At 39.8% G+C, this 26,073-nt stretch overlaps 1 protein-coding gene across 1 annotated transcript in view; it reads left to right on the top strand.

The window, feature by feature from the left end:
- sorcs1 (sortilin-related VPS10 domain containing receptor 1) overlaps positions 1 to 16,711 on the top strand; it is a 171,403-nt gene extending 154,692 nt beyond the window's left edge. Inside the window, exons 21-27 of the mRNA XM_028589998.1 lie at positions 1,774 to 1,897; positions 3,405 to 3,517; positions 5,999 to 6,133; positions 10,324 to 10,423; positions 11,735 to 11,840; positions 15,248 to 15,405; positions 15,537 to 16,711. Coding sequence (XP_028445799.1) covers positions 1,774 to 1,897; positions 3,405 to 3,517; positions 5,999 to 6,133; positions 10,324 to 10,423; positions 11,735 to 11,840; positions 15,248 to 15,405; positions 15,537 to 15,574 — 774 coding nt within the window. The 3' untranslated portion in view covers positions 15,575 to 16,711. The remainder of the gene's footprint in view (positions 1 to 1,773; positions 1,898 to 3,404; positions 3,518 to 5,998; positions 6,134 to 10,323; positions 10,424 to 11,734; positions 11,841 to 15,247; positions 15,406 to 15,536) is intronic.
- The last annotated feature ends 9,362 nt before the right edge of the window (positions 16,712 to 26,073 follow it).

Below are 26,073 nucleotides of genomic sequence, written 5' to 3'. Positions count from 1 at the left end.
TTCCTCAAATAGTAGAGCCTTTTCCCTCCAAATATAGCTCTGTAAACATTTGCTATTAATGGTCAATTCCTTGACCTACGTGTGTCTGACTGATATGATGTCCAATACCTGGTAAGATTGCAAACAAGCCCATCCCCCAATATGTTAAAGCTTTAGTGCGTAACTTTTTGATATTAATAAACGTCCGTTACATTCAAGCCATTGCCAAATGAGTTGCTACAAAGCTAATTAAGACTATCAGCTCCACACAACTCTCTCTGGATTTCTCAGTATGTGATGTCGCAGAAGCTCGAGTGAAGATTATGACCTCTTCTGAAGAGTCCATCGTGTTTTTTTAACCCTCCTCTTTGGCTACAAGTAACTGTGTGGAGGAGGGGTGGGGGCGCGTGCGCAATTACAGAAGGCTTGTATCATGTGGATGCAACAACAGTGGTGTTGTCATTACTTAGAATTCCTCATGGGGGAGACAGAAACTACGCACTTATAGTTTAAAAAGAGTTGCTAGGATAAGTAACTAAGAGTCAATAAACCACAAATTATAAATGAAGCACAAGTTATTTGAGAAAATATCTTGTTTGTAATTTAATAAACTAAACCTTTAAATGTTTACTTATAGAAAAAAAACATTCACACAATGTTAGTTGCATTTTAGTACAATGTTATTTCACAACTAGAGGAGACTGTTAGATGAAGGAGACTAAAAGAAACAACCTCCATTCCTCTGGAGCCCTGTACAGTGTGTACAAATGCTCCACTCTCAGTATCTGTCCTCATAATTGTAGTTGTGTAAATGTGTTTGTTCAACACCAACAGCGGCCTTCCACAAGGACAGCCAGTTATGTCAGCTGGTCACAAACCGCAGCATAATTAGCATCTTATTCCTATTTAAAGAACAAATGCAGATGTGAGTAATGATAGAAAGGAGCTGCTGGTGTCACGCAGGGAACTCTCTGCGGGCCCCGACACTTTATTCAGCACAGCACAGAATGTTGGCAAGCTCTCAACGTATTCTCATGCACGTGTGTGTGTGTGTGTGTGTGTGTGTGTGTGTGTGTGTGTGTGTGTGTGTGTGTGTGTGTGTGTGTGTGTGTGTGTGTGCGTTTGTGAATATATTTACACACATTCTAAAACATTTTTTTTTCTGTTTCATTTTACAGATTTTTCCTGTATTCTTTAAAAACAACAAACAATATGAAATAGACTGTGAATATAGATGTCACTGGTAAAAGAATATAAAAAAACTGAAACTGTGAATAGCCGAACAGTTTTAATTTTTTTCTTTGTTTTCACATAAAAAGTTGTAAATGCCTTCACGAATTTATCATAATTACACAAATATGTATGTTTTATTTTATAGATTAAACTGTTAAACTCAGGTTTAATGTTGATTTTAAGTTCAATACTGTAAATAAATTTCTTAAGTTAGACAAACAGAGAAAGTTAGTTTAAACAGGTGTAAATATCCTTCATTTAACATGAAAAAGACAAGAAATACCCAAGATTTCATGTCAAATTAAAGCTAATTATGGAAAATAAATTAATTTTTACAAGGAAGTCATTGTCCATTATTTTACAGTTTTTTTCTGGCACCCCAGCTGCCAGAATATTAACATTTCTTCATTTTTTACAGTGTATTTGTGCGTGCACCAGGAGGCTCACACCTCTGTAGTGTAAATAACAGCAGTGTGAGACCTGCCGTTGATAAAGGTATATTACTCTGACTCTCTCCCTCTCCCCTACCTTCTCTATATGTCTCTCTTTCTCCCCCAGCAGCCAGTAATCACCCTGGAGGGAAGTGTGGCATGCACATTCTCCCGGGAAGGCATCAGTACAGTCACTGTACAGGTGTCTGCAGGGAATACTATTCTGCAGGACAGAAAAAGCATCGCTGTCCACGGTGAGCCCACTGTGTCACTCCATCTCCACTTGGATTCTGTAGCTCTGGAAACACAAGATGGCTCTTTCACAATTTGCTTAATAAGAAACAGATAGATGTATTAATAGTCATTATTAAAGGAGAGAGGAGAATTCCACTTATATGACAACCTGGGTCTTATTGTTGTTGTTGTTTTGGCTTGTTAATCTATAGGTATTTATAATAATGTGATACCACTTTCTAAGGAGTCAGCTTTTACAACGGGTTGTTGTTATGATAAAGATTTCTTATGAATGTCATGTAATTAATGTATGAAGGAGGCCTATTAGTAAACAATTTAGCAACTTGGACCAACTCTTTATTAGATTATACTTACTCACAGAGTTTTCCTGTACAATAACGTATCATTTAGGATTTTTGATAACACTTTTAGCGCTCGGCAAGGGGAGCGCACTTTCGGTTTTACCTCCAGATAAAGAGGTTTAGATCAGTGGTTCCCAAACTTTTTCACGTCGTGGACCCCTAAACTGATGCAAATTAGACCATGGACCACCTACTTGATACGATTTTGTCCCAGGGTCCCCCATCTGATTTGGGCTTTTAAAGGTTTTATTACAGAGAGTGTATGAAACCCATGATCCAAAATAGTCAAACATTGTTGTCATTGTTTTACTTGTACCTGTAGATGGAATTATAGTGAAAATAATGATTGCCCCTTTTTGCCGGGGACCCTCTGGAAATCCCTTTGACCCACTTGAACCACTGGTTTAGATCATTAGGATAACCTGTTGTTTACTCTCGTGTGTTTTTTTCTAATGTTGGACTGCGTTGTTCCAGTGTCGCTGTAGCTCTACTTTGATGAACTCTGACACGAAGGCCAAAACTATGAAAATAAGACACAAGTTCAGAGCTGCAACTAATGATTGTCAATTAATCTTTCGATTATTTTTCTCGATTTCTCAATTATAATTATTGTCTATAAAATGTCATAACATGTTCAATCAGTGCTCCAAAGCCCGAGATGACACCCTGAAATGTCCTCTTTGTCCACAAATCAAAGATATTCAGTTCACTGTCACAGAGGAGTGAAGAAACTAGAAATATTTCACATTTAACTAAGCTGGAATCACAGAATCTTATTATAAAAAAAATTACTCAAACAGATTAATCAAATATCAAAATACACTGCAAACCTGAATAAGTAAGCAGTACTCAAAAAACTTAAGTTTGTTTGAGTTTATAAACTCAAAAGTCTGAGGTTGTCAGAGCTTAAATCTTTGGAGAAACGTGCATTTAATAGATTTTTTTTTTTTTCATGAAGTACTTATTAAGCCAACTCAAATATAATCAGTACTCAAAGATATTAAATAATTAATAATAGTGGTGATAAATGTAATAGTTGACAACTAATCGATTAATCTTTGTACCTCTACACAAGTGGCAATTTTAGTAAAATTTTCCTAGATTAGGATGAACTCTTTGACTTTTCATCGCTCATTAAATGCATTTACTTTTTCCACCCCTGCAGAATATTTCCGCTCTCATCTGCTGGCCTTCTCATCAAACCTGGACGACCACAACCCTGATGTTGCAGAATGGAGGCTAGACGTGAGCCGAGTCATCAAGAACTCTCTGATCGAGGTAAACCTCTCCCAGGTCTTTTCACCGAAACCGTCCCTTTACTCTGGTAAATACTGTCAGCGCTTGACTGGACCTCTGACGCTCTATTAGTGCAGTGTGACCTCCCTGAGGCTTTGAGACATGAATCAGACTTTTATGATGATGAATGACAAGGCAAGAGCAGTGAGAGAAGGAAAATTACAGTTCAAGAGCATGCCGATTGCATTGGCTCCCACGCACTGTGTGAGTTCAGGGCCGTACCGTTACAAGGTTGTGGATGTTGTGTACAGAAGAATAAATGCCAGTATGGGCATAATATGTTCTGCACCGAGCTAAATGGACGCTTGGAGTCGAGTGTTTGCAACCTGTCAAAAGTAAGACATGATCGAAAAGCCACGCACGCCATGGCAGGTACAGATGTTGCCTCATTAACTTTGTTTTTTACTGCATCATCGATACGTCGATACTTTTCGGATTCCTAGCAACAAGCAATCTTGGCCTTGCATCATATTTTCACACGTTTTGATCCTGCAAAATCAGAACTGATGCCAAAAATATACGCGGCTGTTCAGTCTTCAGTGAACATGTCTGTTTTGTCATTTTTTTTTGTCATGACAACCCCAGCCCAGAAGGCAGAACCAAAAAAAAAGAGGAAAAAAAACGAGCTGGAACGAGAAGCAGAGGCTCTCGCAGGAATCAGCGAAAACATTTGGTAAATTACAAGCTCTCTTTGTGTTTTACATTCCTAGTAGACTGAGTACAACAGCGACATCCATGCAACATTTAGCTGCGTGATGCTGCTAACAAAGTGTCTGAACAGGGCTGGTATGGGTTAAATGTTGCATGGATGGATTATGAGATGATGAGCCCATGAGCACAGACACATAAAAGCCCTCAGCCGCTGGGCTCAGTATTGGCTGATACTAATATATGATACGCATCTTTAACCATTTTATGATATAATATACTTCAGTCAGTGTTGATGAGAGTACTCACAGTCTCAAGTCTTTACACTGGATTCCTGTCTCTCTATAATTTGTTTGAAAATATTACTGTTGGTTTATAAAGCACTGAATGGTTTATTTCTGATATCTGCTGCTACATTATGACCCACCTAGACCTCTCAGGTGGTCTGGGACAGGTCTGCTTGCTGTCCCCAGAGTCAGAACTAAACAGGGGGAAGCAGCGTTCAGTTTTTATGCTCCACATATCTGGAACAAACTCCCAGAAAAACTGCAACTCTCAGTTCTTTTAAATCAAGGCTGAAGACCTTTCTTTTCGATGCTGCCTTTCTTCAAATCATTTTTCATTTCTTCTACTGCACTATAACTTTCATACCTGTGTTATTGTATTTTGACTATTTTTATATTCCCATTAACACATTTTTGAAAAAAAATTTTAAGCGCTTTGAATTGCCTTGGCACTGAAATGTGCTATACAAGTAAAGCTGCTTTGTCTTACAGACAGGAGCTTTAGGGGTTATTCTACTGTGCTGACTGTGCATTTCAACATTATTTTGAACCATCATGTTAGCGGAAACACTGAATTATGTAACTACAAAGACACCAATCACTCTGAGAAAACATGCTTTAATGCTGAGCCACTGGGCCATTACAAAGGTGAGGCGGTAGAACAAATGATATTGGATATTTATCTATAGAACACAGACACTGGGCCGCCCGGGTAGCTCAGTTGGTAGAGCAGGCGCCTGTTTATAGAGGTTTACTCCTCGATGCAGCAGGCCTGGGTTCAATTCCCACCTGCAGCCCTTTGCTGCATGTCATTCCCTCTCACTCTCCTCTTTCATGTCTTCAGCTGTCATATCATAATAAAGGCCTAAAATGCTCAAAAAAATATTCTGAGAAGAAAAGCAGGCATGTCCAAAATGCAGTATCAATAACTTTTGAAAATTAGAGATTCATGTGATTTTGACTAAACACTTGCACTATTTTCTGAACATGGCTCAGAATTATTTTCTTAGTGATCTAGGTATCGGGATTGCAAGTTTAGTTCCACGATGCTGTGCTATTCCTAGGGCAGAACTCCTTAGCTCACAATAGATTAACACAGACCTTTTTTTTTTTTTTTTTTTAGCAATTATTTTTTAGGGGTTCCAGGCTCAAGTTTAATCTAAGAAAAAAAATGGCTTAAATCGCCTCTGCTTACAGAAAAGTATGACTGTAAGCAGGCCAACCCGTTCTCTTCTTTTCCTAAACCCAACTGTCCCGTTCTCCTTTACCTAAACCCAACTGTCCCGCTCTTGTCTCGCGTGTCACGTAAACGCACCTTTTATAAATTTTTGTTTAGATAGGACGCCTGACTTGGAGTCAATAACAACCCCAAAGGCACCTGGCCAAGCATCCGCGATGGGAGAGTAAGAATGTGTTGAGCAGGCATACGATGGCAGCTGTCAATACTTGACAGTTTCCACACTTAGTGCTACGAGCACGTCTCTTCAGGAATGAACTTTTGAACCGCTTCCCCCCTCTCGTTCCCCTACAGGCCACAGGCGTGCGAGAGGATCGGCTTCTGGTCACCGTCCTCCCAGGTTTACCCACAGCAGCGGAGTTTTTCCTTCTGCCTGACAAACAGCTGACTGAGGGGAAAGCAGAGAAGAGCTCCGCTCAATTAGATCAGGTGAGACACCAACTGCTGCTCCGTCTCCTTCCTTTTTTTCCAGCCCCGAGACAGTTTTTGTGTAGGTGGATGGATTTCACCTCGTTATCCCCATATAACACCATGCACAAGTTTGAAACATGGTTTCCTTTTTTCTGTTTTTGTGAGTCATAGGTTGATCCTTTTTTTTTCTTCTTCTTCTTCTTCTTCCAGCAGCAGCTTGTCCATTACAGTAATTGCTCCCTGAGAAATAAATCCCAAATTTAAGTTCCTCCTTCCTCCACCAGATGTCAGTGTGGCTCTATTGAAGCATGTCCAGGTCTTTCCACGAGTCTAATTCTAGAACACGCCTGAGGAATCTCTGCAATAGACTCATCAATAAGCCTGACAAGTATTAACAAGTTATCAGGGGGGAAAGGCTTTCAAACTCCCTCAAGTCACATCCTATGGGGTGTTGAGGTGGGAGGAGGGTTGAGGGGAGGGGGGGGGGTGGGGATTAGGGGGTGGGGTGGGGGAGGGGCGGGTGTAGAGTCTCGAGCCTCAAGAGCCAGACAAAGAAATTGTCATGGTTGATCAGTTCACTAAATCACACCGGCGTATCAAGATGGACTGAATTAGCTCTGAGCCTCACGTAATAGATAATGACTGATAATGATGTTGGATCTGCTCTCCGTGGGAAGAAATCCACGGGCGTGTGTAGGGTAGGAAACTGGGAAGGAAATCAATTTGATTCCCCCCCCCACACACACACACACACACACACACACACACACACACACACGCACACACCTGGTTGATGTCCTGGAAAGATCCTCTCCCCCTACAAGGCAGCGATACATCCTCATTCAAGGTTGGCATCTTAAAAGTGTGTTATAGATTTACTGACCCTGGTATACAGTGGGGAAAAAACAATTAGTCATAGCACGGTCTAAATTCAAACGCCTAAGAAATATAAAGGGGAGAATGAAGCACTACAGAAATTACTCATATCACAATTCATTTGGCAAATGAGGCAGATAAGATAAATGAAGCCTCTGCAGAGGGGTAAAAAAGCAAAAAACGTGGGATCTGCAGAGAGAAAATGGCAGCTTTTGCTTAGTTTTGTGTTTTCTCCACGCAGCTCCACATATGCTCGTTTAACGTGCGCACATTACATGGAGAAATGTTATGGTATTGGATTATCATTTTAAAAAGAGGCTCATTTCATTTTTAGATTGTGTTTACGTGTTAAAGCCCCGGGATAGAGATGTGTAATTGTGTGAATAAAAGGATCTATGTGGGGGGAAATAGATTGAGAGCGAATGAGATAGGACTTTGGCTTTCTGTGGTTGACCTTCGGGGTCAGGGTAATCTGCCCGATTTATATGGAAGTTAGATGTTATCAGTGCAGGAGGTTGCTTGCCAGTCTGGAAAGCAGAGATCAAGTGAGGCTGCATCCTATGCATTATGCATCAGAGTAGAAAGGTCCCACAGACAAAGACTCTTACATAAACAGGAAGGCTCAGATGGGGTTGTTGGTGAAGGCAGCAAGGTTTCTTTGGGTCATGGGCACTTAGAAATAATGCAGGTAAATACTACCTTTATAATGCTCAGTGTTTAAAGTGCATCAGAGTGGCCATTTTTATGCTTTAATATACTTCAGTCAGTGTTGCTAAGGGGTTGATATGTAACCACTTCACCTCTTTGTGTTATCTTTTGTCTGATGTGCACAACGTTGTCACGATAGTTTGATTTATTTTAGAATTTAAAGCTGCACTAGCCAACATTTTTATATTGACAATGCATCTATTTATAATGTGAAAGGTAGCACTTATAGTAACAAACCCACAGGGAATTATCCGAAAACTGCATTTTCCCGCAGACAGGGGCGGGGCCATCAGAGTGTAAATGTGTGTGAATGTTTATCTGATGAGCAGGTGCAACTTGGACAGCAGCCTCAGCACCAGTGTGTGAATGTGTGTGAATGGTGAATGGTTCCTGTACTATGTTAAAGCACCTTGAGTAGTCGTTAAGACTAGAAAAGCGCTATATATGATATATATGACAAAATATGATTGCCCCCCCCAAAAAATAAAAAAATAAATCCATTGGGCTAGAATGCTGTCAATCTGACAATTGTGATTTCCATTGGATCAGAGGACTGTCACTTGGCTGTCTGTTCTGCCAATCTCCCCCACCTCACATGACCAATTAATGTTTCCATGATGAATATCCAAAATTCTGATACCATGGAAACAGCACTGGAATTGTTTTTTTTTTAAGTGGCACACTGAGCCTGTTGTAGAAAATCTGTAATGTATTCGGATATACAATTTGTTTAAAATGAAAACAAGTGAAACTAATAATGAATGGGATGTTTTATTTAGCAGAATTACATTAGGTAGTTCTATGTCATTTTTAGCTAAATAAAACCCCAACTACAACAGAAAAAAACACTGTACATAACCTACTCAGCAACAAATGATCAATATAGTGGAACATTATGCCTTTAAAAATCAAGATTATTTTCTTTAAGTGGTTTGTGGAGAGCAAAACACAAAACATGACTCCACAAGAATGCTCTGTGTCTGCTGGATGGAAATCAGAAACTGTTTGCTAATTTGTTTGCCATATCAATTGAAAATGTGTCAATTTTAAAAATGATAACTTGTTTTGCTGCCCCTGAGTGGCCAAAAAGAATGTACTGATGAAGCTTTTAACTCAGTTGTGTTTCGGAGTGCTTACACAACCCTGTTTTGGCTTGTGATTCCACAAAATGTCTGCTTAATTACTTATTTCACAGGAAAAAAAATCTGTCACAAAAAATGACTATCTATGCAGCTTCCTCCTACCTTACTTACTGACATTTCATGACGTGCTTCTGGTTTTTCATCCATCCTCTGTACTGTGGCAAACATTCACAATCTGACTAGGCAGACATTTAAAAAAAATGCAAGTGATATTTTTCAGTCACGTTAAAACAAAATGATTAATCAGGAAAACAAACAAATTTGCTCTGAAATGTCAGAACAGAGTTCATAAACGACGAGTCAGAACCAGAGATAGATGAGACTCGCCTGTTACCATCGGCAGTTATTTAGCCGCCTATAGGGGACTGTAAGCCGGCTACAAGCACCGGCACATGGCGGTCCTTTCAGGGGCCGTGGAAGTTGAGTTCAGCCAGAAAAAGTGAGCATCATGCGGCGATGACAGTTAAGTTTAGGAACCAAAACGACTAGTTAAAGTGATGGTTCAGAGTAATTTAACCCTAGGGTCCTTTGCCCCATCACCTCGAGCCAAACAACCCCCCAGAAGCTTTTTTCACCTGGGTCGAACATTGAGAGAGTTAGCGTTATCAGCTGAATAGCTTAATACAGGGGCTAATGGATCCAACTGTGTATTTCGTAAGTTACCCCACTAATAATACCCAAAATGACACCAAACTTCTATAGTAGTACAAATAGGTGATCTACTCATAAAACGATGGATTGGAAAGTTTGGAAGTACACCAGAAGTTTATGCAAATAACACTTGCCTGTTGGCTTCTGGTCTGTGCTGCTACTGCTACCGGCAGTAAAACGAGTGCTTAGGGACGTCTACAAATTACAACACCGAAAAATATTAAATAACTTATTTTTTTAAAGTAAGTGCTGTAGTACAACTAGCAGGAGACAAGTTATAATTGAGGTAAGTTTGGAGACACTATCTTATTTAATCATTAAATTAATACTTTTGTTGTATCTCTTTTCTGTGTTCCTGGTTCCTGGTGTACTTACAAACTTTTCAATCCATCGTTTTATGAGTGCATAACCTATTTGTACTACTGTAGAAGTTTGGTATCATTTTGGGCATTATTAGTGGGATAACTTAGGAAATACACAGTTGGATCCATTAGCGCCTGCACTATGCTATTAGCTGATAACGTTAACTCTCCCAATGTTCGATCCAGGTGAAAAAAGCTTCTGGGGGGTTATTTGCCTCGAGGTCGTGGTGCAAAGGATCCTAGGGTGAAAAGTTTAGGAAAAAGATGGTGGTTTGGATTAAAACATTCCCTAAGTGAACTGCACTCTCCAGCCTGGCCGAGTGGCACTATATCCATGGTATTGAAAGGGGGATTTAATTCTTGCATGTCTTGTTTTACAAATCGCACCCTTACATTACATACATTAGTTTTGAATACAAAAGAAAACTATATATTGTTCAAATCTTGTCTCCCCTCTGTGTCCCAACAGCTCTCTGAGGTTTTGCTCAACGCCTTGAATCAAAACCTTGTCCAGTTCACGCTGCGGCCAGGGGTCCAAGTCACCGTGTACGCAGCACACTTATCAGCAGGTAAACAAACACAGCTGCCGGCGTACGTTTAGAGCTTCCCAGGAGGACTTTTGTACTTCATGTAATAAGTGGGACAGAACGTAAAGCATGCATACTATCAGGAGACCTAGATACAGTGGACAGTTAGGTATATTACTATTATTTTTTGCTGCCCCCGTCAACTAATAACCCTGTGTCTGATTGGCTCCCACCATGTAGCTACACAGAGACATTCAGAGAGTGAGCATCGTTACAAGTATGTGTGCCTCTTCCTATTGTGGATGCTGCTACTGTCCTAAAGAGGCTTATAAGATAAAGAGTAAGAGAAGTCAATACTACTGTAATTTTTGATGATTCATCTGTTATTTACATAGACTGAATAACTAGTGGACGAAGCATCCGTGACGTCACCCGTTGGTTTGCGTTACTGCCGTTTTGAAGGGCGTGACGATTTTTGACGAGAGCATGGAGCTGGGGGAGGGTGACGTAGCCAAGCCAGTGTTGTTTGTGGTTGCAATGGCGCTGCGCTAAGCTAAACGCTAAAGAGGGAAAGTTGCAGATTTCTGACCCTTCTGAAGCGAGTCATCCAGCGGAGATTTGCCGGCAGGTAAACACTGACCCCCGGGTACTGCCGCCGTTCATCTGCGTGTACGGCAGAACAGAAAATCTGCAAATTTTCCCTTGAGTTACCAGCTAACGCTAGCAGGAGCTAGCTATCTTCGTTGGCAGAACGCACAAGACAACAAGACATTTTTAGGCAACCAAAATGTTTTAATCAACTAAGTAAAAACACACAGTGCAAGGGTCAAAGTTTAAGATGAAAACACAGACAACACCCAAACACAAGTTCACGGCTACTTTAATGTACACATTGCCATGGTCAGCATCACTAAGCTCTGATTGACCGATTGGCATGTAGCCACGCCCTAAAGCATCCCCTGCTTTATCGTCAATTTCAAATTAAATAGGACCATGATATACAAAATGAACATCCTGTATTGAAGTAGAGTTGAAACTAGCAATTATGAAAATGTTTACTGAGGTAATAAATCAAGTGAGAAGGCTCATTTTCTCAAAGACTTATTTTTGGAGCCAGTGGAGTCGCCCCCTGCTGGAAATTAGATAGAATACAGCTTTAAGGCACTTCCGCATTGTTTTAATTTTTCCGGCCAGGAAGCTTCGTCCATTATTTTTACAGTCTATTATAATTTATATAGGTGTCAATTATCCTGTTGACTGCTCATTGCATGATTCAGCTAGGTGAAAAATACAGGTGGAGATAGTGTGTTGTGTTGCTTATACTCTGTGGCTCTTGTATCCCTGTCTCTGCAGCGCCCCTAGTGGACACCAGCGAGAACCACAGTGGCTCTGCCATGCTAATGCTGTTATCAGTAGTGGTTGTGGGTTTAGCTGTATTTGTCATCTACAAATTCAAGAGGTAAAGTGTTCATGAAATGTCATGTTTACGATCGTCAGGCTGTGTGTGATAGGGAGGCGGTGAAAGGTGTCATAGCGTCCTGACAGCTCAGTAAACAAAAGCTGCCGGTGAGGCTACAGAAAAGACTGATAGCTGCCTGTCAGAAGTCTTCGCCGGCATACCCAGCGCTGCTCGTTGGAGAATTGGCTTTGTACTTTATAATCTGTGGGAATTTGTCAGGTCATTCTTTGCAAAAGAAATGTCAGTCAGCTTTCAAAAATAAGCCATTCAAACATAGGCGGTTGACCTTTCTGAAATGTTAAATCATGTCCAAGGTGCAGTGCAAGGGAAAAGGGCCCGAAGGGTCAAGAAGATTTACAGACAGAATACAACTTCAGATTGTCCGCTGTTCAAAAAAGGATCCCGTCACCTTCCCACACCCCCAGCGGGAACTGGCCTCTGTAAAAACAGCAATTCAAGTTGGAGGTCGTTGTTCAAGGAGTCACCAAAGGACTCCCCCATGCACGGTGTTTCAGGACCCAAAACCTGGAAGGCGGGGGGAAGGATGTTGGGATCCGGCTCGTAGTAAGATAATTATTTATCTAGGGATGGACAGAATCACTGAAATTGTCTCAAAGTTGGTTTACTTGCAAGTAGAGTCAGTTTTACAGCATTCACAGCATAAGTAGAGAAAATGACTCACTAAAGACTTCAACAGTAGCTTTTTTATGATATGAGTAAAATACAGTCATGATACAAAAGGCGATGTTCTCTTTTATCTCTGGTCAGGCAGGGCATCTCCTCCTCCTCAGGAGCATTCTGTGTTCTTCAAAGTTAATCAGAAAACGGTATATCACTGAAAACACCAGTGAATCATTCATTCAGCTTTTCTCCTCTACACCCACCCTCACTGGGGCCTCAGTCACTGAGCTCGTAGATAATTTCAACTGTAAAATTACGAATGTTATTGATGCTATTGCTCCCACTAAGGTCAAAGCTGTCTCTGGTAAGGAAAGATCTCCATGGAGAAATTTTATAGTTGTGAGAACAGAAAAAAGAGAATGTCGAAAAGCTGAACGCAGTTGGCAAAAATCTAATCTCCAGGTCCATTATAACACTTATAAAGAGAGACTTTGCATTTATAATCTGGAACTAAGGAATGCAAGGCGGTCCTTTTTCTCTGACATTATAGCCAGAAACAATAATAATTCACGTGCTTTGTTTGCTACTGTTGATAGATTAACAAACCCTCCAGTGCCAATAGCATCTGAACTGTTGTCTACCAAGGCTTGCAATGACTTTGCCTCCTTCTTCACAGACAAAATTCAGAAAATTAGACAAACAGTCAGTGCTTCCATATCAAGTACAGGATATGAGTTGTCACAGTGTGCACGCAAAACAAATTCCAACATGACACAATTTCATACGATCAACCTTAAAAACCTGGAGGACATTATACAACATCTGAAAACCTCCTCCTGTTGCCTTGATATTCTACCAACGGGTGTTTTCAAAAATGTTTCGAATTGTTTGGCTTCTTATCTTCTACAGATTGTAAACACATCTCTGCTCTCAGGTATCTTCCCACAGGCCCTGAAAACTGCAGTCATCAAGCCACTCCTAAAAAAGAACAATCTAGACACGACACTAATGAGCAACTATAGGCCAATATCAAACCTTCCATTTTAAGTAAAATCATAGAAAAAGTGGTTTTTCAACAACTCAACTTTTTCTTATCGCTAAACAACAGTTTTGATGCCTTCCAGTCAGGTTTTCGACCACACCACAGCACTGAGACAGCTCTTGTTAAAGTCTTTAATGACATCCACTTAAACACAGATAGTGGCAAAATTTCAGTCTTAGTATTACTTGATCTCAGTGCTGCATTTGATACGGTAGACCATGACATATTGCTTGACCGATTGGAAAACTGGGTTGGTCTTTCTGGCTCAGTACTAAAGTGGTTTGAATCCTATTTAAAGAATAGGGACTACTTTGTGTCTATAGGTAATTATACACCTGAGCATACAAATATGACGTGCGGAGTTCCCCAAGGCTCAGTTCTGGGGCCTCTTCTGTTCAACATCTACATGCTTCCACTGTCTCAGATTATGGAAAACAACAAAATAAGTTACCATAGTTATGCGGATGACACACAAATTTACATAACCTTATCGCCAGGGAACTATAGCCCAATACAACAATTAAATATGTGCATTGAACAGATTAATGATAGGATGTGCCAGAACTTTCTTAAATTAAATGAAGAAAAAACGGAGGTGGTTGTTTTTGGAGCAAAAGAGGAACGATTGAAAGTCAGCGCTCAGCTTCAAACAACAATGTTAAAAACAACAGACAAAGCAAGAAAGCCACATTAACATAATTAAAAAATCAGCTTATTATCACCTTAAAAATATATCAAGGGTTAAAGGGCTTATGTCTCAGCAGGATCTGGAAAAACTTGTCCATGCTTTTATCTTCAGTAGACTTGACTACTGTAACGGTGTCTTTACAGGTCTCCCTAAAAAATCAATCAGACAGCTGCAGCTGATTCAGAACGCTGCTGCTCGAGTCCTCACTAAAACCAAGAAAGTGGATCACATCACTCCAGTACTGAAGTCTCTACACTGGCTTCCAGTGCCTCAAAGAATTGATTTCAAAATACTTTTACTGGTTTATAAATCACTAAACGGTTTAGGGGCCAAAATACATTTCTGATCTGCTACTACATTATGACCCACCCAGACCTCTCAGGTGGTCTGGGACAGGTCTACTTGTTGTCCCCAGAGTCAGAACTAAACAGGGGGAAGCAGCGTTCAGTTTTTATGCTCCACATATCTGGAACAAACTCCCAGAAACCTGTAGGTCCGCTGCAACTCTCAGTTCTTTTAAATCTAAGCTAAAGACCTATCTTTTTGATGTTGCTTTTCTTTAAATAATCTATTTTATTAACTTTAATTTCTTATACTGCACTGTAACTGTTATTCTTATACTGCACTATCAATTTTATTCTTGTCTTTTAATGTTTTTAATTTGTTTATTATTGTTTTTTTAATTGTTTTCTACTGCTCTTTAATGTTTTATGTAAAGCACTTTGAATTGCCCTGTTGCTGAAATGTGCTATACAAATAAAGCTGCCTTGCCTTGCCTTGCCTTCACAAGGTTAGGAAGTGGCTCCCATGGTTATCTCGTGAGAGCACAAGCAAAATTTTGGCTTTCTACCATGAGTGTCATAGTTTTTCTAACACAGACCTTATCGCTTTGAGTATTTGTGTAAATAGGGATTTACATGCAAATGTGCTAAATCGTATCATCAAAAGTTGATCAAGAAATGTTGGTACATAGCACATTAGTGATTCCCTTGCTCTCTTTGTTTTAGTTAGGCTGCTGTTTTTATCCCGTTGCCTCACTGTAAATCTTTCCTCAAGGAAGATCCCAGGCCTCAACGTCTATGCGCAGATGCAGAACGAAAAAGAACAAGAAATGATGAGTCCAGCTAATCCAACAGGGGCCACGCCCAGCTCACAGCGGGACTTGGTTCATTCTTTGGAGATTCTGGACACAGAATTTAACTCACGGCCCATAGGTAAATATCCACTTGGTTTGACTCCTTATCTGTGGCTAGCATTTTATTTTAGTTTTCTCCATTGCTTATTTCATACCATTGTGTGTTGTTTCATGAGACTCATCCTGTGCTTTTTGTTGTGTGTTCCTCAGAAGGGAAATGGTCCGGTCAAGGGGTGAAAGGCAGCTAAGCAAAAATGAGTATGATGAAAAGTACAGCTGCTTCTCAGTAGTACGACAAACTACATTGTTCTCCTCAGTACTGTCACCCTTTAACAACCTGAGAATACAGATGGGTGACAAATACAAGAAAAGCTAGGTTAAGATCTTGTGAAGGCCACAACATATGATTCATATGATTTTCATATAGTTATCAAAGCATTTAGTAAAACCCTTGTGCCCTGTGTGGAAACATCAGCATTATCATGTGTCTATGCTCATGTATTTAGGTTTTTCCTGTAATTCATTACCCATCTGTATATTCTGACATCATATGTCCTAACATGTCTGTTGTTACGCCAACTCTTCAATGTATGAAAATGAGTCTTTTATTCAGGTTTTCAGTTTTAATTGACTTGTCTGGTCAAATAAGCGCACTTATCCATATTTTTTAATTAACAATTGCTCAAATGACTGTGTAATGTGTAAGGGTGTCAGTTGTAATGTTAAACACCGGAGACTTAGTACCAACTCTGCAGTTTCCCACAGCTCTTCCCAGCTTTTTAGCCTCTTTTAGCCTATTTTTTGTTTTTAGTGGAACAGCTTTGTCTGCCTGCTGCCTAATGCTGCGAAGTTGCATTCAGACAAAAGTTAGCAGCTAACTGGTAACTGTAGTGAGCTTAAAGGTCCTATATCATGCTCATTTTCAGGTTCATACTTGTATTTTGGGTTTGTACTAGAACATGTTTACATGCTTTAATGTTAATATTTTTTTCCCATACTGTCTGTCTGAATACATCTGTATTTGCCCTGTGTCTGAAACGGTCTGCTTTAGCGCCTGTCTCTTTAAGACCTCCTCCCTAAAAAGCCTGATGTGTTCTGATTGGTTTCCGATTCTTCAACATCTGTGCTCTCAGCGGCTTTGCACCATCATTGCAGCCAGGGGAATGACTGTAACGGCACAGTAGTGCCACTTTCTACCTATATATAGTATAGTTGTGACATGACAACATACAGTCCTGACGGCTCGTCTAAAGGCACATTTTCTGAATACAGGCTGTGTGCATTTCTCTGTGGATTGAGCTTTTTTTTATACTTTTACAGTATTTATATAATGCCTCGACCTAATAATGAAGTTTGATAATCAAAAAAGACATGGAAATCATACTGTTTACTATATGGGACAGATATTGTTCTTAGGAGTTGGTGGAGACCAAAAAAGAAGTAAAAGGAGAATGGATTTAACTTTTATCGAGTGACCAAAAACACGTCTACAAATTAATACTAAAGCTGCTAAATGTTTGCTGGATGTATAAATAGGCTAAGATGCTAAAATGTTTCCTTTTAAATATGTCAGATGTTATGTTTCCAGCTTGTTTCCCTGCTACCAAGAGTCCAATAATCAATAAATGCAGCTTTAATGTATGTATTACTTACTGTAATGCAACAAGCTAATTGTTCTAGCTTCTAGTACCAATGTCCTCTGATACCTGTTTCTTTCTCTATCCAGGATGTATGAAACCTCATGTACATGTGAAATTCTCCACAGAACTCCCCACGTACATCGTCTAAACTCTGGACTGGATTACCACTCCAGCTGCGTCATGGATATATATATTTTCTTTTTACCATTTGGGACACAATGGTTTTGAGCTTTATACCTGTGCATGTTGGACCCTGCTGACACATACTGTGCTCTGTTGAAACCAGAAGAAACTGTGTACGGGTTTTTTTTCATTTTCTTTCAACATATGTCTAATAAATTAAACATTTAAAAAAAATCCCATTTATTTATACAAGTCAGATACATAATTCAGAGGGAACGACAGCATGAACTGGAGATGATAAAAAATTAAATACGCAACAATGTTTTGGTTTGGCTTACATGTCTGAGATTGGTTTGCTGTTCTATGAAGCTAACAGCAGTAGTGTGTTATTTATTATTCATATGAATATACTTTTATGAAGTATGTTATTGAAGTGAATTACACATTTATTTTGAAATCAATGTCTATGATATAAATTTGTGTATTTTAATAACAAATGTCATACTAAACAGAAATTCTGTTATAAAATATGAAAAGGGTACTTCAAAGCTTTTTGTCTATTGTCTCTTGGAAAGCTGATTTATGGCACAATACACATTTTCTACTGAAATGTTTCTTTTTTTCTGATTTTAATTTATTAACAAAAATACAGGGTTTGGTTTTCTGGATTCATTTAACCTTTGCTGTTAATCTAACGCTTCTGGTAGTATTTATGATACATACCAGTTTGTAAAATGTTTTGTGCTTCAGAATAAGAGACCACTTGATGGCTAAGGTGCTAACTGCACCTTTCCGATTGCGAATGATCCCCAAATATTACACCTTTTAGGAATAGCAGAAGAAACTGGATGACAGGAGAACTATCCCACAAAGAAAAGTAGGCCAAAGTGGTCCTCAACCACACCCCGATCACAGCCAACATCCCTACTGCAGGCAGAGTACAATTTATCAAAGCTCAGATTTAAGGTGGCAGTTGGAATGAGATACAACTACTTTGTGGGAGAATCCAAAGAGCATGGGAGCGAGAAAGAGAGAGACAGAGAGAGAGAGAGAGAGGTTAAGAGAGATGGAAGAGCGCTTTTTGGGGCCATGACGCATTAAGAGCATTCTACTGGACAGCGTAAAAAGAGGTTGACTTCTTGAATACTTAATGTGGCCAGTCAAGCTCAAGGCTGGCTAAGGTTGGTGACACATTTAGGCTAATGTCCTGGCCCCCTCTGGTAGCAACCATCTTCATCCCAGCTCATTTAACTGCACTGTAGGAGCAGGAGAAACTAGAGTGCAGATGCTACCAGGCTACACGGATGGTTAGCTTTTTCAGAGGACTGTCAAGCCCTGTGGTACTTTGTGTGCGAAATCTGACAGATGTAAATGCCTGATTGATACCTTTCAAATCTTCAGAGGCAACCTTACAGGATTAGGATTCGCTCTTTTTACTTTGTGGAGATGTGTAAATACAGAGGGAGTGTGGTTTTGTTAACTTCGGATGATCTTTTCTACAGTTGTTCAGTCGTAGCTGTACAGAAATTGCCACGGTAGATATACCTACACAATCAGTATAGAATGTAACCATGCACCGTACATAAGAGCAACAAAAAAATAAACGGGACTTTCAACCGAGAGGTCGGTGTTGATGTCCCCTGTGAAACCAAAAGTCATCGTTGACTTCTCTTTTTTTTTGCGTAGGCTACATAAGTTAACTTTCTTACGTAACGTTCCTTATTTAATGTTCTTAACCAATGCCACAAACAGAGTTATTTTAACCCAACCCACAATCTTTTCCTAAACCTAATCAAGTAGGTTTGTTGCCTAAAGTTAACCAGGTAACTTTAGTGTTGTTTGAACTGACAAAGGGACTCCCAGAGCGTTAAAAAGTAATGCCAAGGGGTCCTGACCAAGCTAACGGCAACCATTACAATGTGAATAAATTGTTGAAGTAAGTGGTAGGTCCCAGAACCTCGGGGGGGACCCGAGGTGTGTATTATATTAATTTTTAATTGAAATGATAAGGGCCTTAAGGGAACATTTGCATCACTACCTAATCTTAAGGCCCCATCTTGTAGAGGGGCCCTGAGTTGTAATCGAGTCTACCCTTTGTGATTTCAGGATGTATTAATTATAGGGCGTTTTCACGTTACCACAAAATAATTGCTGACTACAGAGTGGGTTATTCTTGCCCTTTTTGCATATTTACGCAATGCTAGCTAACACGCAAGCTAAGTTTGCAGGTGTTGGCTTGCCCACAGTGAATAGTTAGATACTGATGTCCTGATGTTCAGGTATTTTTTTGTTGTTGTCACTATTGGTGCACATCAAAGTAGTTCATTTCCAGAGCAATGTGTTTGCCATGTCCTGTTCAAGTCCCTTATTAAGCTTATTAAGTTATATTGTAGAGAATTGGGAAGCCTTTGACCATGACGATCAGCTTTTCCTCCATGTTGTTTTAAAGTGCTCATATTATGCTCATTTTGAGGTTCGTAATTGTATTTAGAGGTTGTATCAGGCTAGGTTTACATAATTATAATTTTCAAAAAACACTATATTTTGTTGTACTCCAAAAGCTCCTATTTTCATCCTGTGTGTTGAGCTCTCTGTTTTAGCTACAGAGTGAGACATCTCACTTCTGTTCCATCTTCGTTGGGAGTCGCACATGCGCAGTACCTAGGTAAGGACTAGTAGCCAGTCAGAAGCAGAGTATGAGGGTGTGTCCTGACTGTACCTAGGTAAGGACTACTAGCCAGTCAGAAGCAGAGTATGAGAGCGTGCCATGCTAGCAGCTAGGTGAGCATTATAACGTGTGTTCCAAAGTGACCACGTTTGTCTCTGAAGTAAAGGCTGGACTACAATAGAGCTGTTTGGAGCAGTTTGTGAACTGTGTTTTCTGTTAGAGATGGTAAGTCCTTTTGGGGTGGACTTTGGGCTTTTTCATTTTGGAAACCTATAACATGCAAGATATATATATTTTCTGTAGTTGAGTGGCATTGTTAAAGTTGAGTCAAATGTTGCGCTACTGAGCAACATTTAAGTCCATGCGTGTAAATGGGGCACGATATGTCTAAAGACCACCGGTGTGCATTGCCCTCAATTTTTGTTTTTTATTGATCGTTTGTATTCCAAAGCTGCATGCTAAGGTGATTTGGTGACAACTCTTCCTCCACCTTTATTTCCATTGTATCTGTGTGTTCCATCTGAGGTTGCAGGACAAAATTTGCACTCAGCTACAAGGTGATTTATCTTGTTCCATTGCATGATGTAGTGTATAGGGGTATTTTTTTATACTCTTGATTGGATTTTTGTAAATCAGCAACTTCAATGACATGTCTAGGAATTTAGCAATACAATACAATAATTGGATTTTATATGATTAAGGAAATTAAGGATTTCTTTTCAGGTTTTGCAAAGTAAGGATGTAAAGTACTGAGTACTGAATTAGTTCACGTTTCAGATTTAGAAAAGGGGTTCTGGCTCTGATATTAACAGCTTGAGGGAGACATACAGTAGACGGTAACCCCAAACCCACCGTCAGAAACAACGTAGTACTAATCCTAACCTTAAAGGGTCACTTTGGGTTTTTTCAACCTGGACCCTATTTCCCCATGTTTTGTATCTAACTGACTAATGGGAGCCAGCATATTCCTTTACATTTAATAGTTGAATTAGGTTTTTTTACCCCAATCAAACCAAAGTGGTGTTTGTTGGAACAGTGGAAAGACGAACCAAGATGGCTTTTGAAAGTTTTATTTTGTTTCTGTCCACTTTGAATGAAGTGTGTTTTACAATGAAAAAATTACTGATTATTTAAATGGAGTCTGGTGGGTTTGGTAATAGTGATTTTTGGGCTGTTTCTTTTTAAACTTACTCTTTAACAGAAAGGTCGACCTCTGTAGGGATCCTTTCCATAATGTTGTCAGACACTTAGAATAATAATCTGAGTCTGTCAGCGGCAAAACAAGCACTTTTTGTGGACGTAAATTTAAGGTGACCATTTGCCCTATAAACTTACATTGCAGCTTTTTTTGCCACTGCAGACTGCAGCGATCTCTCTTAATACTGGACCAATGTCAAAGATAGTTGTTCTCATCAGTCACTTTTACCCCTTTTCCACCAGGGCAGAGCTGGTGCTGGTTTGGCGCCAGAGCCTAGTTTCAAATCGGTTCTTTGTTTTTCGACTACCAAAGCACCAGCTCCGAACCAGTAAAAGTGGTTCTAAAGTAGCACCAAATCATTGCTGGGCCAGAAGTAAGAACCGCCTACATCAGCGGCTGGGGGCGGGGTTACCGTGACCAACAAGACAAACAGAAACTTGTGACCGCCATTTTTGAATTATCAGATAAACACGATGGACGCAGTGGTCAGAGGAGGAAACAAGCTGCTTTCTGGCACTATAAAGGCGAGCCGCGCGAACACGTTGGATCCGCTGAGTTTGGAAGCCGATGTAGGTCTGCAAAGCCACGAACATCAATAGCAAAGCAACATCCGCCATTGTTGATGGTGTGTTTGTGTTTGGCGCTAACGTTGCTGGGAAAGATGAGACGTATACAGTGACGTAAGACCTGGCTCTGTGCCGGCTCTTTAGCCTGTGGAAATGCAAATCGGTTCTTTGGTGGCTCGTCAGTCGAACCAACTCCGAACCGGCACTATCTCTAGCTCTGAACCAGCATCTGGTTCTTGTTGGTGGAAAAGGGGTATTAGAGACAAAAACCTGGGAAAATAGGGTCCACGTTTAACCCCAGGGAACAGGAAATGACGCTGTCCAGACAGGATCAGGAGGTCGGTCATGATAAAGGCAACTTCTGTCTTTGGGTTTCACTGGGAGGAGGACAGGTCGACACGAGGCATCTCTGGCCTCCTGGTGAGGAGGAGATGTGATGTGACAGCACCTGAGAGCGTAGGAAACAGTATCAAGTTGTAGACTAGCTTTGAGCTACTCTTTCTTCCGCTCTCTCTCTCTCTCTCTCTACCAATCATCTATCTCCTCAGCCCCGCAGAATTAGCAAGATTATTATTTTTGTAGAGAAATATTAATAACAAAAAAAATTGTTTTACTACTGTACAGCTTTTGTATAAGAACAGACGGTAAGGTGTTAGTGTTTTTGTTTGACCTCAACTGTGCTGTGTGTAATTGTTTGATGCATTTATAATCATATTTATTAAATGGAAAGACGTCAACTGTGTTCTCATTTTCTTACAATATTTGTAAAGAAATACTATGTATTTGAGGAAGTAATATTCAACCTATAAAGAAAACAAAACAAGCATGTGTTGGTATTTTCTTCAACACAAACACATTATTGACATGTATTTTTAGATTTGCAAAAATGTAACAAACTTATGGGAGCTGAAAGGTCCACTCAGTGTTTTGTTTAGCTTTTAATTGCATATTATTGTCCCGCTCGGAGAATAGAGTTGGCCCAATTGTCCTGGGGCCTGTTTCATAAAAGCAGAATATATAAATCCAGGATAACTGATGAAGCGAGGCTTGACCTAGTCTCATCTGTGAATCCTGGCTTGGTGCGTTTCACGAAGGCCGAGTCAGGCTGAGGAGGAGAGACTAGGTCGAGTCAGGCTGAACTAATTCAGATAGATGCGCGTCCACGGCTTTCCTCAAAAGACTGCGAGGTCGATCACAGATTTACTGATGCCAAAATGGAGAATACGCATTGTACATACTTTATACAGAGTGAGCAGCAGCTTCTCGTGGAAGTATGATGACGTGAAACACATTATTTGTATAAAAAGAAAAGAAACACGGCCGCTGTAATGAAACAGCGAGAAAGTGAGGCAGACGATCACAGACCGACTGAATACGTAAGTAACCTAAATATATACATTAACTGACCACGGCTCTGAACTGAAACAATCATAACCATACCATTCAAGGATTAGGCTACTAATCATTTGCACAAATTAACAGATGTACTCTTTGCCTTAAAAGTAAGCAGAAGATAATGTTATATATATATTTGTCAATTGCTCCGTATAGAGGAGCAATTGACAAATATATATCCAGGACAACATGTGATTTACAGTAAATATTCTATGCCTAATTACCTTACCGTTTAACCTACAATTTCAATACTGGAGATTGTAGTTCAGCCAAATTCTGTCAATCCAACTGATCTCCTTACCGTCGCAATGAGCCCCATGCATACATGTTTTTGTTATAATGGTTCTAATAATGTTAAAATTATTCATGAAAAATAAAAGATAAGAAATCCCTACACCTGGTTCAGAAAATCACTCTAGAAAGAGTAGAACACAAAGCTAACATGGTCATTAGTCACTAGTTTTAAATTAATTTGACTCTTAAAATTACACTGCCATAATGGCTTAAAACTATGGATCGTTGGCCAACAAATTGAATGGAATTTTAAGTGTCAGCACATTTAAATTTTTACGATAGTACAGACACCAAATACCACTCTTTGTCTCCATCTGGTGGTTTAAAAACTCCACTGTCAAAGCTTTTATTTTGTAATTAGAAGGATGACCCTTCACTTCCAGGTCAAATTAAACAGGTGACACTGCTATCAGTTTGAGTTTGAGCTCAGGGGATTCAGATTACCAGAATTGAGTGCAAACAGCGTTGAACTTCACAAGCGTGAGAATCTCTGTTGCTGGGTCAAACTTAGTTACACAATTCCTCTTCAAATAATCTGTTACGCTCATGATTCTGTCCTCCGTTACAAATGTAAGTGTACTTTGTTTCACAGTTTGGCCATGACTGTATTATCATTTAGCTCCTTCCTGCGTTGTTTGCCACCACGCATCACAAGTCACACTCTATTGCTGCCATTCCACTAAACTATTCCATTCTAAACTCCACACCTGCTTGCAAAATTCCAATCTATCAATAAACTCACTTTTTGTTACACCTTACGTTTCTGTATCCGCTCCTGGGTCGGTCAACAACTGAAATGTAACACTTTGTGCACTCGCAAGTGTTGACTAGCAGAATGAGTAGCGCTCAGATGTTCTCAAATCTTTTGTCGTCAGTATTACTTCCATAGATTTTAACAACCCCTCTGGCAACCTCTTTCTTAATAGTAGTGCTTAACTGTTATATCTCCAAATCTTAAATTGGTAGGAACAAATTTTGTTGGATCCTGCTAAAATGATTAGTCCTAATTAATTTTAAGTGGTAGTATTGGAACCTAGAAAAATCTCAACTAGTTTGAATGTTGGCACAAAGCACATGAGTACTTTTTTTGAGCTATTCTAGTATGTTTCTCTAAATTATTCATAGATGACGTACTTGGGAGAAACTTAAGCAACCTGACTGTAATTTGACTCAAAAAAAAAAAAAAAAAAAAGATTGTGTGCTCGCTTTCCCTCGTCTGCTGAGGGGAGTTTAGACCACTTTGTTGAGCAGAAAGGATACTCTCATAAATAGGGATGAGAAACTGAGTTGGAGTCATTAAAGATGAAGATATTAATTTCAGCATGGATATAACCTTAACAAGTTCCAGTGCATAATATAATGATGCTGAAGTGAGTGATAGTGCAGAAAGGATAGAAGTAATTACAGCTGGCTCTTTTACACTTATTTATGCGGCTCCTAAAATAGCTGTGGTCGGAGCAGCAGTGGGGATAATGATGATGGCCACAGCAATGGCAAAACTAACACAGACTGATTGATTGTTTGACTGATTCATAGCCATACTGACAGTGTACAGTACTCCGCTGAGGCCAGTGGTGGAATCCACTAAAAGGGTAACTACGGTTTTTTTCAACCTTTTTCAACCCTATTTTCATATGTTTTTGTGTCTAAGTGACTGATGGGAACAACAATATATGACATTGGTCCAGTATTAAGAGCGATCTCTGCAGTCGACAGCAGAGAATCAAGCTATAATGTAAGTTAATAGGACAATTGTCCAGCTTGTATTTACCTTCACTAGTGCACAAGTGCTTGTTTTGGCGCTGACAGACTCAGATTAATATTCTAAGTGTCTGACAACATTATGGAAAGGATTTCTAAGGAGGTCGACCTTTATGTTAAAGAGTAAGATCCTTTTTTTAAACAAAAACAGCCGCGAAATTGCGTTAGCTAAACCCACCAGACTCCATGTAAATACAGTCATTATAGCATCGTAAAATATACTTTATTCAAAGTCGTCGTTCCACTTTTCCAACCATCGCAACTCTAGTTTTGGTTGAAATAAACACAGTTTACCAATTTACATGTAAAAATATGGAAACAATTAAAACCTGTCAATCAACTAAGTGTTTAATGGTCTAATCATTGATTAATTTAATTTATAATAAAACATTGTATTTCATAAACTATGTTTTGTGTGTAAGTACCTGTACTTAAGTACAATACTTATGTAAATGTACTTAGTTACATTCCACATGTGCGACCTCCAACAAAGATGGAACAGAAGTGAGATGTCTCACTCTGTAGCTAAAAGCGAGAGCTCAACACACAGGGTGAAAAGAGGAGCTTTTGTGCAGTACAACAAATATATGGTGTTTTCTGAAAATTAAACCACATAAACCTATTCTGGTACAACCTTTAAATACAATTATGAACCTGAAAATTAGCATAATATGAGCACTGTAACAAAAGAAAAGAGACGAGAGGCCACAGGGCAGTGTCATTACTGATGTGTTCTGATGCTACTGCTGCTGATGAGAGTCAGACAGGGTGGTCTGGAATGGAGCGGGGAGGGGGGAGGTGGGGGTTGACAGTATTTAATCGTTCTTAGCCAGAAGATGCTTGGGCGCCGAGGGGAGAGAGAAGATTACCAAGAGATCAATTCCAAAACAGGGCTGGCTCTGCTGACATCTCAAGGTAGTGCGGTGCAGTGCCCCCGTGGGACACGGCTGCCAATACATGCTGGTATTACCGAGGATTTAGTGTGAAGGAGACTCAGAGAGAGTCGAGGAGAGGCTTTTGATAGAAGTAAATAGCAGAGGGTTACACAATGCTACGGTGTTAACAAGGGGTGGGACTCCTTCTACGGCTAATGCCGACCTTT

The sequence above is a fragment of the Perca flavescens genome, chromosome 2, assembly GCF_004354835.1.
Source record: "Perca flavescens isolate YP-PL-M2 chromosome 2, PFLA_1.0, whole genome shotgun sequence".
NCBI classification, from domain to species: domain Eukaryota; kingdom Metazoa; phylum Chordata; class Actinopteri; order Perciformes; family Percidae; genus Perca; species Perca flavescens.
This window is presented reverse-complemented; position numbering and strand designations above follow the sequence as displayed.